This window comes from Taudactylus pleione, unplaced genomic scaffold, assembly GCF_031769625.1.
Source record: "Taudactylus pleione unplaced genomic scaffold, aTauple2 ptg000269l, whole genome shotgun sequence".
In the NCBI taxonomy this organism is placed as follows: domain Eukaryota; kingdom Metazoa; phylum Chordata; class Amphibia; order Anura; family Myobatrachidae; genus Taudactylus; species Taudactylus pleione.
The window spans coordinates 459,127-471,831 of NW_028284671.1; the positions used below are offsets into that span (position 1 = coordinate 459,127).

The window sequence follows — 12,705 nt, forward strand, 5'->3', positions numbered from 1 at the left end:
TGACACATATACATCTACCTCCTGGAGAGTGTTCTTGATTTGGCCAACTGTTGTGAAGGGGTTTTTCTTCACCAGGGAAATAATTCTTTTGTCATCCACCACAGTTGTTTTCCGTGGTCTCCCGGCTCTTTTGGTGTTGCTGAGCTCTCCGGTGCGTTCTTTCTTTTTAAGAATGTTCCAAACAATTGATTTGGCCACACCTAATGTTTTTGCTATCTCTCTTATGGGTTAGTTTTGATTTTTCAGCCTAATGACGGCTTGCTTCACTGATAGTGACAGCTCTTTGGATCTCATATTGAGAGTTGGCAGCAACTGATTCCAAATGCAAATGTCACACCTAGAATCAACTCCAGACCTTTTACCTGCTTAATTGATAATGAAATAACGAGGGAATAGCCCACACCTGTCCTTGAAATAGCTTTTGAGTTGATAATCCCATTACTTTTGGCCCCTTAAAAAGTGGGAGGCACATATTGAAACTGTTGTAATTCCTACACCGTTCACCCGATTTGTATGTAATTACCCTCAAATTAAATCTGAAAGTCTGCAGTTAAATCACATCTTGTTTGTTTCATTTCAAAAGCCATTGTGGTGGTGAATAGAGGCCAAAATCTGAAAATTCTGTCAATGTTCCCATATTTATGGACCTGACTGTATCTGTGCTATGTTTAATGTGTCTTTTTCAGTAGTTTCATTTATGTTTAGAATGTTGTTTGGTAATTATGTATATGTTCTGTTTTGAATATAATACAAGGTGAAGAACGGTGGTTTATTATTCAAATATAAATGGTATATTATAAGTGACAGCTATGGTGGAATATAAATTGCTGTGTCAGGGATAGTTTAGCAATGCCCAAAGTGCACTGTTTAAGTTAAGTAAATAGTTTTTCATTGTTACAAGATATATTAAGCTGCATACACACCTATAGATATATCTGTCCAATCTGTCTGGTGGGAATGAAAATCCGGTAATGTATGGGAGCAAATAACAATAGAAATTTGTTACCAAACACTGGAAAATGGACCAGATTTTCCTTCCCATCAGACAGATTGAACAGATATATCTGTAGGTGTGTACACAACTTTACCAGATATAGTGAAGCCCAAGTAAATAGCATTATCTTCAGTTAAATCTGAAGATACACATAATAAAACACATAATAAAACACATAATAAAACACATAATAAAACACATAATAAAAGTTGTTGAGAGAATTCCAACAATATAATTGAGGCAACAGTGCCCCCTACTGACTATTAATATTATGTATATGTCCAAAAAATGACCTTTATACCTATTAAAATCCTTACTTGAGAGCTTTCAGCCTATACAAACTGTAATTCGTCAGCAAACAGGTATTATTATTATTATTATCCTTTATTTATATGGCGCCACAAGGGTTCCGCAGCGCCTTACAATGTCCATAAACATTTGAGCACACAAGAAAACAGTTATTAACAGTACAAACAATGCAGGACAGATACATGATTAATACATTGCTGCATAACACTTAGATAGGCAGCATGGTGTCGGCAAGCAAGGTTGGGGTACTGTTGAAGTATATTAAAGTATAATCAAGTGAAGGAGAAGCACATGAGGGAAGAGGGCCCTGCTCGTGAGAGCTTACATTCTAAGGGGAGGGGGCAGACAGACAGGGGTGACACAGATGGGCTGGATACAAGGGTGACAGTAATATAACATTTATGGAAAGGTTAGTTTAAACTTAAGAGGATAGGCATTTTAGCCTTTTACTTTGCATTACCCTGGGCCAGATCTGCAGTTGGTGACCAGAGGTGCTGACTTTGAAATCCAGTTTCCGTTTTATGGGGATCGAGGCTCCTGGATGGAGAGAGTCTAACCATCTATATTTCCTGATGCTACGTAACATATTATTTTCTATTTTGTTGTTATTTTGTAATAAATAAAATTTTTATAAGATATTGTTTTGTGTGGCTTGATGAACTCTTTGTTATCCAAGAATCGTATTTTGCTCCGAGAACAGCCTCTTGTACTGAGAGGGTGAGAGTGACTAAATACCTGAGCTCAAGGAAGTGGACGATATAAGTCTTTTGCATTTTTTTGTCATTCACCCAAAAAATGTAGAGTCACAGTCTCGTTTTGTCCCTGGCCACCAGAAACTGAAGCAGAATTCCCCAACCTGAATAAAATGTGCTGCAAAGGTAAATTCCTAGCAGATCAGATTTCAACCTCACTACTACATATACCTGGAGTCTCCTGCAAGAGCATTTAACCATCATTAGTCACTAGGAGTGCACTTGACAAGCTGCAATCTCTGCTTACCGGTCAACCTTCCTTACCTGTAAGTATCTTCTTCCTACTGTACGAGACAGAAGTGGATCTATAACTGAGAGAACAGGTGCAGGCTTTAGTGACAGGTAACAGGTAATGTGGAGCATTATTTTGTGTTAGTGAGAGTACAGTAGCATGATATTGCATTACTAGGTAGGCAGACAGTCAGCAAACACCCCCTTACAAGGTGAGTGCACTGACTGTGCCAGAACACACATTCCTGGTTAGTCCACCCGGGGTAACTTAATATTTAACTAATGTTTTATCATTAAAGCCGATATTCTGGGTGGCCGACCTGTCTCTAACACCAACATATTACAGTGCACTTGTGCGTTATTCAACAAGGAAATAATCTTATAAAAAAATAGGCACTTATCTATCGCAGGTATCTATTGCAGACTTTTTTTTATGCGGCGATGTATATTGTTCTGCAAAGTGTTTTATGGACCTAGAACTCTCAGTGACAACAGTGCAAAAAAGAAAAATTAATAATTTGTATAAACAGGGCTGTCAGGATTTGTTTTACTCTAAATGCGCTTAAGAGTGAAAATCGTCTGCAGAACTATTAGTATCTGTTTGCACTTTTAAATAGTCACATAAGTAATAACTAGATCTATGTATCTTTTTTTTCATCACTAAACTGATGAGACAGTAAATGCATTATATTGTATTTTGATCCATTGTGTTGTCATTTTTAAATCACGCAACATAAATAAAAACATACGATACTTACAGTCATGTACAGTGATCAGGACATGTTGCGGGTATAGTGTTCTATGTCTGTATACAGTGTAATAGATGTGTATTATAATCATGTACAGTGGTCAGGTCATGTTGGGGATGTAGTGTCCTATGTCTGTATACAGTGTAATAGATGTGTATTATGATCATGTACAGCGGTCAGGTCATATTGGGGGTGTAGGGTCCTATGTCTATATACAGAGTAATAGATGTGTATTACGGTCATGTACAGTGGTCAGGTCATGTTGGGGATGTAGTGTCCTATGTCTGTATACAGAGTAATAGATGTGTATTATGATCATGTACAGCGATCAGGTCATGTTGGGGGTGTAGTGTCCTATGTCTGTATACAGTGTAATAGATGTGTATTATGGTCATGTACAGTGGTCAGGACATGCTGGGGGTGTAGTGTCCTATGTCTGTATACAGTGTAATAGATGTGTATTATGGTCATGTACAGTGGTCAGGACATGTTGGGGGTGTAGTGTCCTATGTCTGTATACAGTGTAATAGACGTGTATTATGGTCATGTACAGTGGTCAGGACATGTTGGGGGTGTAGTGTCCTATGTCTGTATACAGTGTAATAGATGTGTATTATGATCATGTACAGTGGTCAGGTCATGTTGGGGGTGTAGTGTCCTATGTCTGTATACAGTGTAATAGATGTGTATTATGGTCATGTACAGTGGTCAGGACATGTTGGGGGTGTACTGTCCTATGTCTGTATACAGAGTAATAGATGTGTATTATGGTCATGTACAGTGGTCAGGACATGTTGGGGGTGTAGTGTCCTATGTCTGTATAATGTGTAATAGATGTGTATTATGATCATGTACAGTGGTCAGGACATGTTGGGGGTGTAGTGTCCTATGTCTGTATACAGTGTAATAGATGTGTATTATGATCATGTACAGTGGCCAGGTCATGTTGGGGGTGTAGTGTCCTATGTCTGTATACAGTGTAATAGATGTGTATTATGATCATGTACAGTGGTCAGGTCATGTTGGGGGGAGTAGTGATCTGTATCTGAGTATAGTGTGTTTATTGCTGAGTTGATGCAATGTAACTTAACAGCTGAAAATATGTGGGATGTCATGTCAGAAAGTATGGGAGTCTGTGCAGCGGTGTCTCCTGGCGCGGGGACGGATGCTAAGCCGCACACCGCTGAAAAAGGGTGGTGGCCTCATGGGCAGGGGGTGTGGCTTTGCAAGCCAAACCTCCATGGTTCTGTGCTTCTCACTTGGGCGGCCCAGGTGGGGAGGGGGTGCAGGAGGTACGGGCTGCCCTGTGTGCAGTGCCGGCTACCTCACTTAATACTACAATGCAGCACCTGGCTCCTGTCACTGAGGGGGAGTCTGCACCTTGGTGTCACCCCTCGGGGGGGTGACATGGGGGTGGCCCACACCTTCCCATCACCCACTGATTGGGTGATGGGAATTAAAAATAACATTGTGTGCCATGCATCAATTATTAATCACATGGCAGAGATGGGGGAGGGTGAGACTAGTAACACTGGTTGAGTTACTGCTATAGTAACAACTGTGACAATGAGTAAATACTGTGAGCACCATTTAAGAGAAAGAAAGAAGGAAAATATATAATTTATCTGCTCCCAGAAAAGATAGCGTTTGTGCTGTGTGTGTGACTAAATACAATGTATCTGTAGCAAAATGTCACAATTATGTATAAGGAAATAAGCAACTTATTCTGCCTTAACCTGAAATAAAATATATTCTACCTACAGTATTTGACCTCTATATGGGCAGTAAAGCAAATCTATTTATTTTGTGATTACTGTTACAGCTTTTCACCGCTAATTATGTTCTTTATAGGAAGAAAAAGCTGGTTTAACATGGCCTCGAAAAGGCGAAATTCAGAAGCAGGTAACTAAGAGTTCGTTATTAGCAAGTGACATGCACAGTACAACGCATTTCATGGGTTTCTCATCCGGGAAACTAAAATTGTGCATAGTACATTTTTTTTTAAATGGCCACGGTCAGTATATTGGCCCCATAACCATGGATATTTTATTTATTAACTCTTTATAACACCAGCATATACCGTTTTTTTTTTTTTTATACGGTTTGCATGCTGACCCTCCCCCGGGAGTCATTTTCTGCAATTCTGAGAACTAATAACTCAGCGATGGACACAAATATACAGAATTTGTCAGTCACACCTCAGAGCTAAGTTGAGTTTAAAATATATTTAACGCAAATAAATATCTGGGAGCTGTTCTAGTCTGACTGTAGTCCAGGTGTTTATCAAGAACTAATGATACTGTATAAAGTAACATTATAAATCAACTTTTCTTTGCAGATCTACAAGTGATTAAGCGAGGATTTCTGCTCAAGTCTCCACCTTCCTACTTATTTACTAAACGGGTATTAGATTTATTTTTATTATTATTATCCTTTATTTATATGGGGCCACAAGGGTTACACAGTGCCTAACAAAGTACATAAACAGTTGAACAGAACAAGAAAACAGTGACATACAGTATAAGACGTTGCAGGACAAGTACATGGTATATAAACATTGCTGCAATAGTAACATAATGGTAAAAGTCACGGGTTAGGTGCTGTTATAAGGAGTATAGAGTAGATAACCATATATGTAAAAGAAAGAAAAGCACATGAGGGAAGAGGGCCCTGCTCGTGAGAGCTTACATTCTAAAGGAACGTAACTGACATTCTGTAGAGAATAAAAGCTATGGGGATTACATTGTATAGAGTCTGGTTGGCAGCCTAATGCCGACCATACACGGTGCGATTTTATGTTGGTTATATGTGTTGTACGATTTCCCTTGAAATTCTTCATACGATGTGGTGAAATGGTGTACGATTGTTCGTAACGATCATACGATAAGATGCATACATGTGTATCACATTGTACACAATAGATCGTAATCTTACGGTTTTGCAGTAAGATCTACGACTGTGGGGACGTGCATCGGCATCGCAAACACGCAGAAACAGCACACGATGTGCGCGATTGATCGTTACGATTGATTGGAATCGTCCACATCGTGCAAAAAGTCGCACCGTGTATGGGCTGCTTTAGGTTTTGACTAATTTCAGATGAGGGATTCTATAGCTCTGTACAATTTTCTCTATCAGGAAGACAGCTCAATGCAAATAAGAATATGTTGGGTATGTACAGTACATGGGTGCAGGTCATGATGAGCTGAGGTTTTGGGGCCTCTTTATCATTATCTACTTGCAGCATATTCACTGAAAACACCCCTTTTCTGGGGCTAACTGCAAATAGAGGGAGATGTACTAAACCTTGGATAGAGACAAATTGGAGACAGATAAAGTACCAAAAAGTTAGCTCCTGTCAGCTTACAGGCTGTGTTTGAAAATTGAAAATTAGATGCTCCCTTAACCTCCCCCCGTAGTACTTGAACTTAACCTCCCCTCCCCCTCCCTGCACCCTAACCCTCCCCCTAGTGTCTAACCCTCCCCTTCCCTGCATCCTAACCCTCACCCCTTAGTGCCTAAACCTCCCCCTAGTGTCTAACCCTCCCCTGCATCCTAACCCTCGCCCCTTAGTGCCTAACCCTCCCCCTAGTGTCTAACCCTCCCCTTCCCTGCGTCCTAACCCTCACCCCTTAGTGCCTAACCCTCCCCCTAGTGTCTAACCCTCCCCTGCATCCTAACCCTCTCCCCTTAGTGCCTAACCCTCCCCCTAGTGTCTAACTCTCCCCTTCCCTGCGTCCTAACCCTCGCCCCTTAGTGCCTAACCCTCCCCATAGTGTCTAACCCTCCCCTGCATCCTAACCCTTGCCCCTTAGTGTCTAACCCTCCCCTTGTGTCTAACCCTCCCCTGCGTTATAACCCTCGCCCCTTAGTGCCTAACCCTCCCCCTAGTGTCTAACTCTCCCCTTCCCTGCGTCCTAACCCTCGCCCCTTAGTGCCTAACCCTCCCCCTAGTGTCTAACCCTCCCCTTACCTGCGCCCTAACCCTCAACCCTTAGTGCCTAACCCTCCCCCTAGTGTCTAACCCTCCCCTGCGTCCTAACCCTCGCCCCTTAGTGCCTAACCCTCCCCCTAGTGTCTAACTCTACCCTTCCCTGCGTCCTAACCCTCGCCCCTTAGTGCGTAACCCTCCCCCTAGTGTCTAACCATCCCCTTACCTGCGCCCTAACCCTCGCCCCTTAGTGCCTAACCCTCCCCTTAGTGTCTAACCCTCCCCTTACCTGCGTTATAACCCTCGACCCTTAGTGCCTAACCCTCCCCCTAGTGTCTAACCCTCCCCTTCCCTGCGTCCTATCCCTCCCCCTAGTGTCTAACCCTCCCCTTCCCTGCATCCTAACCCTCGCCCCTTAGTGCCTAACTCTCCCCCTAGTGTCTAATCCTCTCCTTCCCTGCATCCTAACCCTCACCCCTTTGTGCCTAACTCTCCCCCTTGTGTCTAACCCTCCCCTTCCCTGCGTCCTAACCCTCGCCCCTTAGTGCCTAACCCTCCCCCTAGTGTCTAACCCTCCCCTGCGTCCTAACCCTCGCCCCTTAGTGCCTAACCCTCCCCCTAGTGTCTAACTCTACCCTTCCCTGCGTCCTAACCCTCGCCCCTTAGTGCCTAACCCTCCCCCTAGTGTCTAACCATCCCCTTACCTGCGCCCTAACCCTCGCCCCTTAGTGCCTAACCCTCCCCCTAGTGTCTAACCCTCCCCTTCCCTGCGTTATAACCCTCGCCCCTTAGTGCCTAACCCTCCCCCTAGTGTCTAACCCTCCCCTTCCCTGCGTCCTATCCCTCCCCCTAGTGCCTAACCCTCCCCCTAGTGTCTAACCCTCCCCTTCCCTGCATCCTAACCCTCGCCCCTTAGTGCCTAACTCTCCCCCTAGTGTCTAATCCTCCCCTTCCCTGCATCCTAACCCTCACCCCTTAGTGCCTAACTCTCCCCCTTGTGTCTAACCCTCCCCTTCCCTGCGTCCTAACCCTCGCCCCTTAGTGCCTAACCCTCCCCCTAGTGTCTAACCCTCCCCTTCCCTGTGTCCTAACACTCGCCCCTTAGTGCCTAACCCTCCCCCTAGTGTCTAACCCTTCCCTGCGTCCTAACCCTCGCCCCTTAGTGCCTAACCCTCCCCCTAGTGTCTAACTCTACCCGCCCCTAACCCCCGATATTTACCTTCGACATTCTGGCGGTCGGGATTTGAAGCGGGATCCCGACGCTGGGCGAAACGATGCCGTCGGATTTATCAAGCTCCGGGATGCGTGGGCTTATTCATACATTCGGCCGATATGATCGTATCCTGCAATGCGATCATGGGAGCTAATATTGCGCCCAGATTGCATCGCAAAAGTGATCATTGATAAATGGGCCCCTCTGTCTGATGAAAGAAGTCAGCACATAGATTTATATATTATAGCATTCAACAGATTCATGATGGATTAGACAGTTCAAGAGCACTAAATGATATTATGGTCAGCAGTCTCCCAAACAAGAACTTGTGTTGTAAAGTTTGTCCACCAAATTCCTATTCTTGTGATGGACCTGAAGGCAGTTTGTACCATATAAGGCAGCTGGGCAGAATGTTACCATCGTCTTAATGGAGTATGCCTCCCATTCTCTTACATTGCGCTGTGCTCCAGTTTCTCAAGTTAAGCTCAGTCCTGTTGTCAGTGTACGTTTATTATAGTCCACAATTCTGCTGCTAATGTTGGGTAATAAAATAAAGAGATTATATAGTGGAAGAGGTAGCTGAGAGCCAGCCAGGGGTGTTAGTTATTATGGAGAAAGGGTGACGATTTGGGTATCAGGTGACAGGGGCAGTTTATGGGTTATGGCAGAAATGCTCCCTGTAACTCAGGGTGTAACTATTATAGCCTTGTTACATATAATGATGCATCCTCTGTGCTGATAGGACACTTTCATATTTCAGAACTCATGGAAAAGACGATTATTCAAACTCTGCAAATCTCTCACCGACTTCTCCTATATCATCACTTACTATGAATATGACAGAATGTCTGAGAACTGGAAAGGGGAGATTAATGTCAGCAGGTATGTGCCCACTGTAACAAGAATCAAACGTGTCATTAAAGACAAATATACTGTCTAGATTGTAAGCTCCTAGGAGCAGAGTCCTCCTCCCCACTGTCTCATAGCCTTCTTCTCTAGCACTTCTATGACAGCCTTCAACTTCCCTGCTGTACTGTGTATGGAGAATTGTGTTGCTAATTGTTACTTGTGCTCTGTTTATAATTTGGTTACTGTAGTGTAATGTTCTGTGTACCATTTACTGTATGTACGGCGCTGCGGACCACTTGTGGCGCCCTACAAATAACATGTAATAATAATACTGCAACAGAGTGTTTCCATGGGGGTGCTACATCTGTTGCAGTGGGTGGGAGAGTGCTCCCTTTGTTGCAGCAGTGGTTGGTAGAGTGCCCCCTACCTGTTGCAGATGTTGGTAGAGTGCTCCCCCTGTTGCAGTGGTTGGTAGAGTGCTCCCCTGTTGCAGTGGTTGGTAGAGTGCTCCCCTGTTGCAGTGGTTGCTAGAGTGCTCCCCTGTTGCAGCGGTTGGTAGAGTGCCTCCCTGTTGTGCAGTGGGTAGAGTGCTCCCCTATGGCAGTGGTTGGTATAGTGAACCCCCCGTTGCAGTGGTTGGTACAGTGCTCCCCTGTTGCAGATGTTGGCAGAGGGCACCCCCTGTTGCAGTGGTTGGTAGAGTGCTCCCCCTGTTGCAGTGGTTGGTAGAGTGCTCCCTTGTTGCAGATGTAGTTAGAGTGCTCCCCCTATGGAAGTGGTTGGTAGAGTGCCCCCCTCCCGGTTGCAGATGTTAGTAGAGTGCTCCCCTGTTGCAGTGGTTGGTAGAGTGCCCCCCTCCCGGTTGCAGATGTTGGTAGAGTGCTCCCCTGTTGCAGAGGTTGGGAGAGGGCTCCAGAGCTGTGGGGGAGATTGCTCTCATATCAGAGGGTGACAGTGGGCCCCCTACAGATGAAGGTGGAAGTGTAACGCCTAAAGCAGAGTGGTTTGTAGACCCCCAAGTAAATGTGTCCCTCTCCCCACTCAAAGTAGCAGGGAATATCTATCATTAAATAGCCAGTTACTTAGGGGTATATTTACTAAAGTTCGGGTTTTTAGAAGTGGAGATGTTGCCCATAGCAACCACTCAGATTCTAGCTATTATCTTCTAGAACAGAGGATCTCAAACTCAGGTTATCAGGACCCCACACAGGTCACATTTACCAGGTCAGCCAGCAGTTGCACAGGTGGAGTCATTACTCACTTACACATTTAAAAAGTTCAACAGGTGGAGCTAATTATTTCACTTGTGATTCTGTGAGGAAACCTGGAAAACATGCACTGTTTGGATTCCTGAGGACCGAGTTTGAGGACCTGTGTTCTAGAAGGTGCTAGATTAATGTTAGAAGTAGAATCTGATTTGTTGCTATGGGCAACATCTCCACTTCTGAAAACCTGCATTTTAGTAATTATACCACTCAGTGGGCCTGATTCAGACCCGGACGCTATGCTGCACTCGCTCTGAGTGATTTTTCGCAATCTGCGCATGCGTATGAGTCGCAATACACGTGCGCGAACCAGTCAATGCGTTCGGAAATTGCTCGCCCGTAGCCCGCAGTCGGGCCGCTATTTTGAGTGACAGATAGTGCCGTTTGTGGGTGGTAACAGGGGAAGGTGCTTAAAAACGGGGGTGTGGATGTGCAAATGCAGGCGTGACCGTCAGAAGGGCGTTTAATGGGCATTCATAATTAGCAAAGTAGCGTCATTACACATGTGACTGGGTTGTATTTTAGCCAGAACTGCTCGCAATGTTGTGGTGGGAAAAGGCTGCCACCAGCGCTGCGAGCAGCTCCGATGGCTCTCGATGGTCCCGATTAATCCTTCAACTGCCGGAGCTGACGTATGTTGCGAGAGGCAAAGGGGCGTCTTTATACAGGTGCGAGCGCATAATGCGGACGCTCACTATTACTTAGTGGGCGGCTTTACACGACGCAGTGCGAGCCCATGATTTAAATAACCGCCCCCTTTTAGCAAGCGAGCGTACGCTCATAGCGTCCGGGTCTAAATCAGCCCCAGTGTTCATACATGATATTGATCTGCATGTATCTGATTTTTGTAAGAAGGTGATTTTAACTACATTTATCCAGTACTGGTGATAAATAAATAAAAAACCAGATTATTTTTTTATGAACAAAAGAACTGTATCTGCACAGATACCTAAAGAACAGTTTTCAAATATGTCCCCCCATAATTTGGGGTAAATGTGACACTTTGCCATTCTCTTTTCAGTATAAAAGCTGTACAACTAGGAACAAATATGACGGACAAGACCGTGGCCACCATCCTGCGGCTTTTCGACATATCTGTTCAAAACATCCTGTGCATCAAGACCGAGTGTCGTAATTACTATCTGCTGGATGACTCTGCGTAAGTTCCCTGGAAGTCTGTACACACTACAGCACTATTAGGGGGGAGATTTATCACACCTAAGGAGGACAAGTGGTGTATTGTCCCATAGCAACCAATCAGCTGCTAGCTCTTATTTCATAGAATGTACTAGATAGATGATAACTAGAATCTCATTGGTCACTCTTGGGCAACAAATCCCTATCCTGTATCTCAGTAGCTTCATTCTATGAGCGGAAGACTGTATTATTTGTCACACTCTGTCATTATTATCTGAAACAACAGTGTTATCATCAGGCTTGCCTACCCTCCCGATTTGGTCGGGAGCCTTCCGAATATCGGCTGCCGCTCCCGGCTCCCCGGAAAGACAGGCAAGCCTCCAGGCTGCCGCCTGCCCCCCCTTCTACAACTAGAAACCCCCACAGCGGGGGGGCCCGATGACACGATTCGCGCTAAATTGCGTCATCGTGGCTCCGCCCCCGCTTCACAATGCTTTTATTCTGGCAATGGGAAGAGGGGGCGGGGCCACGATGACGCGATCGCGCCCTGGCCCCGCCCCCATGCAGAGTCAGTGCCCGGCCACACCCCCCACTGTGTGCAGGTATTCAGCTCCCCCCCGGAAGGAGGGAGCTGAATGTCGGCAACTATGGTTATTATAGTATCTGACAGCAGCACACACATTACTAGTCAGACATGAGTTATAACAATGATATTGTATTGAACCCACTTAGCTGACAATAAAAACAACTGTGTGTACAGAACAATGATACAAACATTCTGTTCAGTTTCAATGTTTAGATGGGAGAAAGAGGCAGAACTTGTTGCTGGGTATGGCCGGCGTGTCAGTCACTCGTTACTTCTAGGAAGAAACCCACCATTAAATCTCTCCTATAAACAAAGACTTAGGGGTATAATTACTAAAGTGCGGGTTTTTAGAAGTGGAGATGTTGCCCATAGTAACCAATCAGATTCTACTTAACATTTAATGGGATACATTTAAGATGCCGGCGGTCGCAATCCCGACTGCCGGCATCTAGAATCCTTAATCCCGGCTAGGGTTAAATGACAGGCGTCTATAATCCAGACCCCTGTCATTTTCCCGACGCTGGCACACCGGAGCCCGGCATCCCGATCGAAGGTATGCCGGGCGCCGCAAGCGGACAGCCGCGGGGAGGGGAGGGTTAGGTTTAGGCCACCCGGGGGGGACTTAGGGTTAGGCACCCCCACGGGAGGGTTAGGGTTAGGCTAGGGGGAGGTAGGGTTAGGGTTAGTTA

At 45.1% G+C, this 12,705-nt stretch overlaps 1 protein-coding gene across 1 annotated transcript in view; it reads left to right on the top strand.

Moving 5' to 3' along the window:
* The first annotated feature begins 2,275 nt into the window (after nt 1–2,275).
* LOC148513798 (uncharacterized) overlaps nt 2,276–12,705 on the top strand; it is a 61,371-nt gene continuing 50,941 nt past the window's right edge. Inside the window, exons 1-5 of the mRNA XM_088481339.1 lie at nt 2,276–2,321; nt 4,887–4,937; nt 5,374–5,438; nt 8,940–9,061; nt 11,315–11,452. Coding sequence (XP_088337465.1) covers nt 4,907–4,937; nt 5,374–5,438; nt 8,940–9,061; nt 11,315–11,452 — 356 coding nt within the window. The 5' untranslated portion in view covers nt 2,276–2,321; nt 4,887–4,906. The remainder of the gene's footprint in view (nt 2,322–4,886; nt 4,938–5,373; nt 5,439–8,939; nt 9,062–11,314; nt 11,453–12,705) is intronic.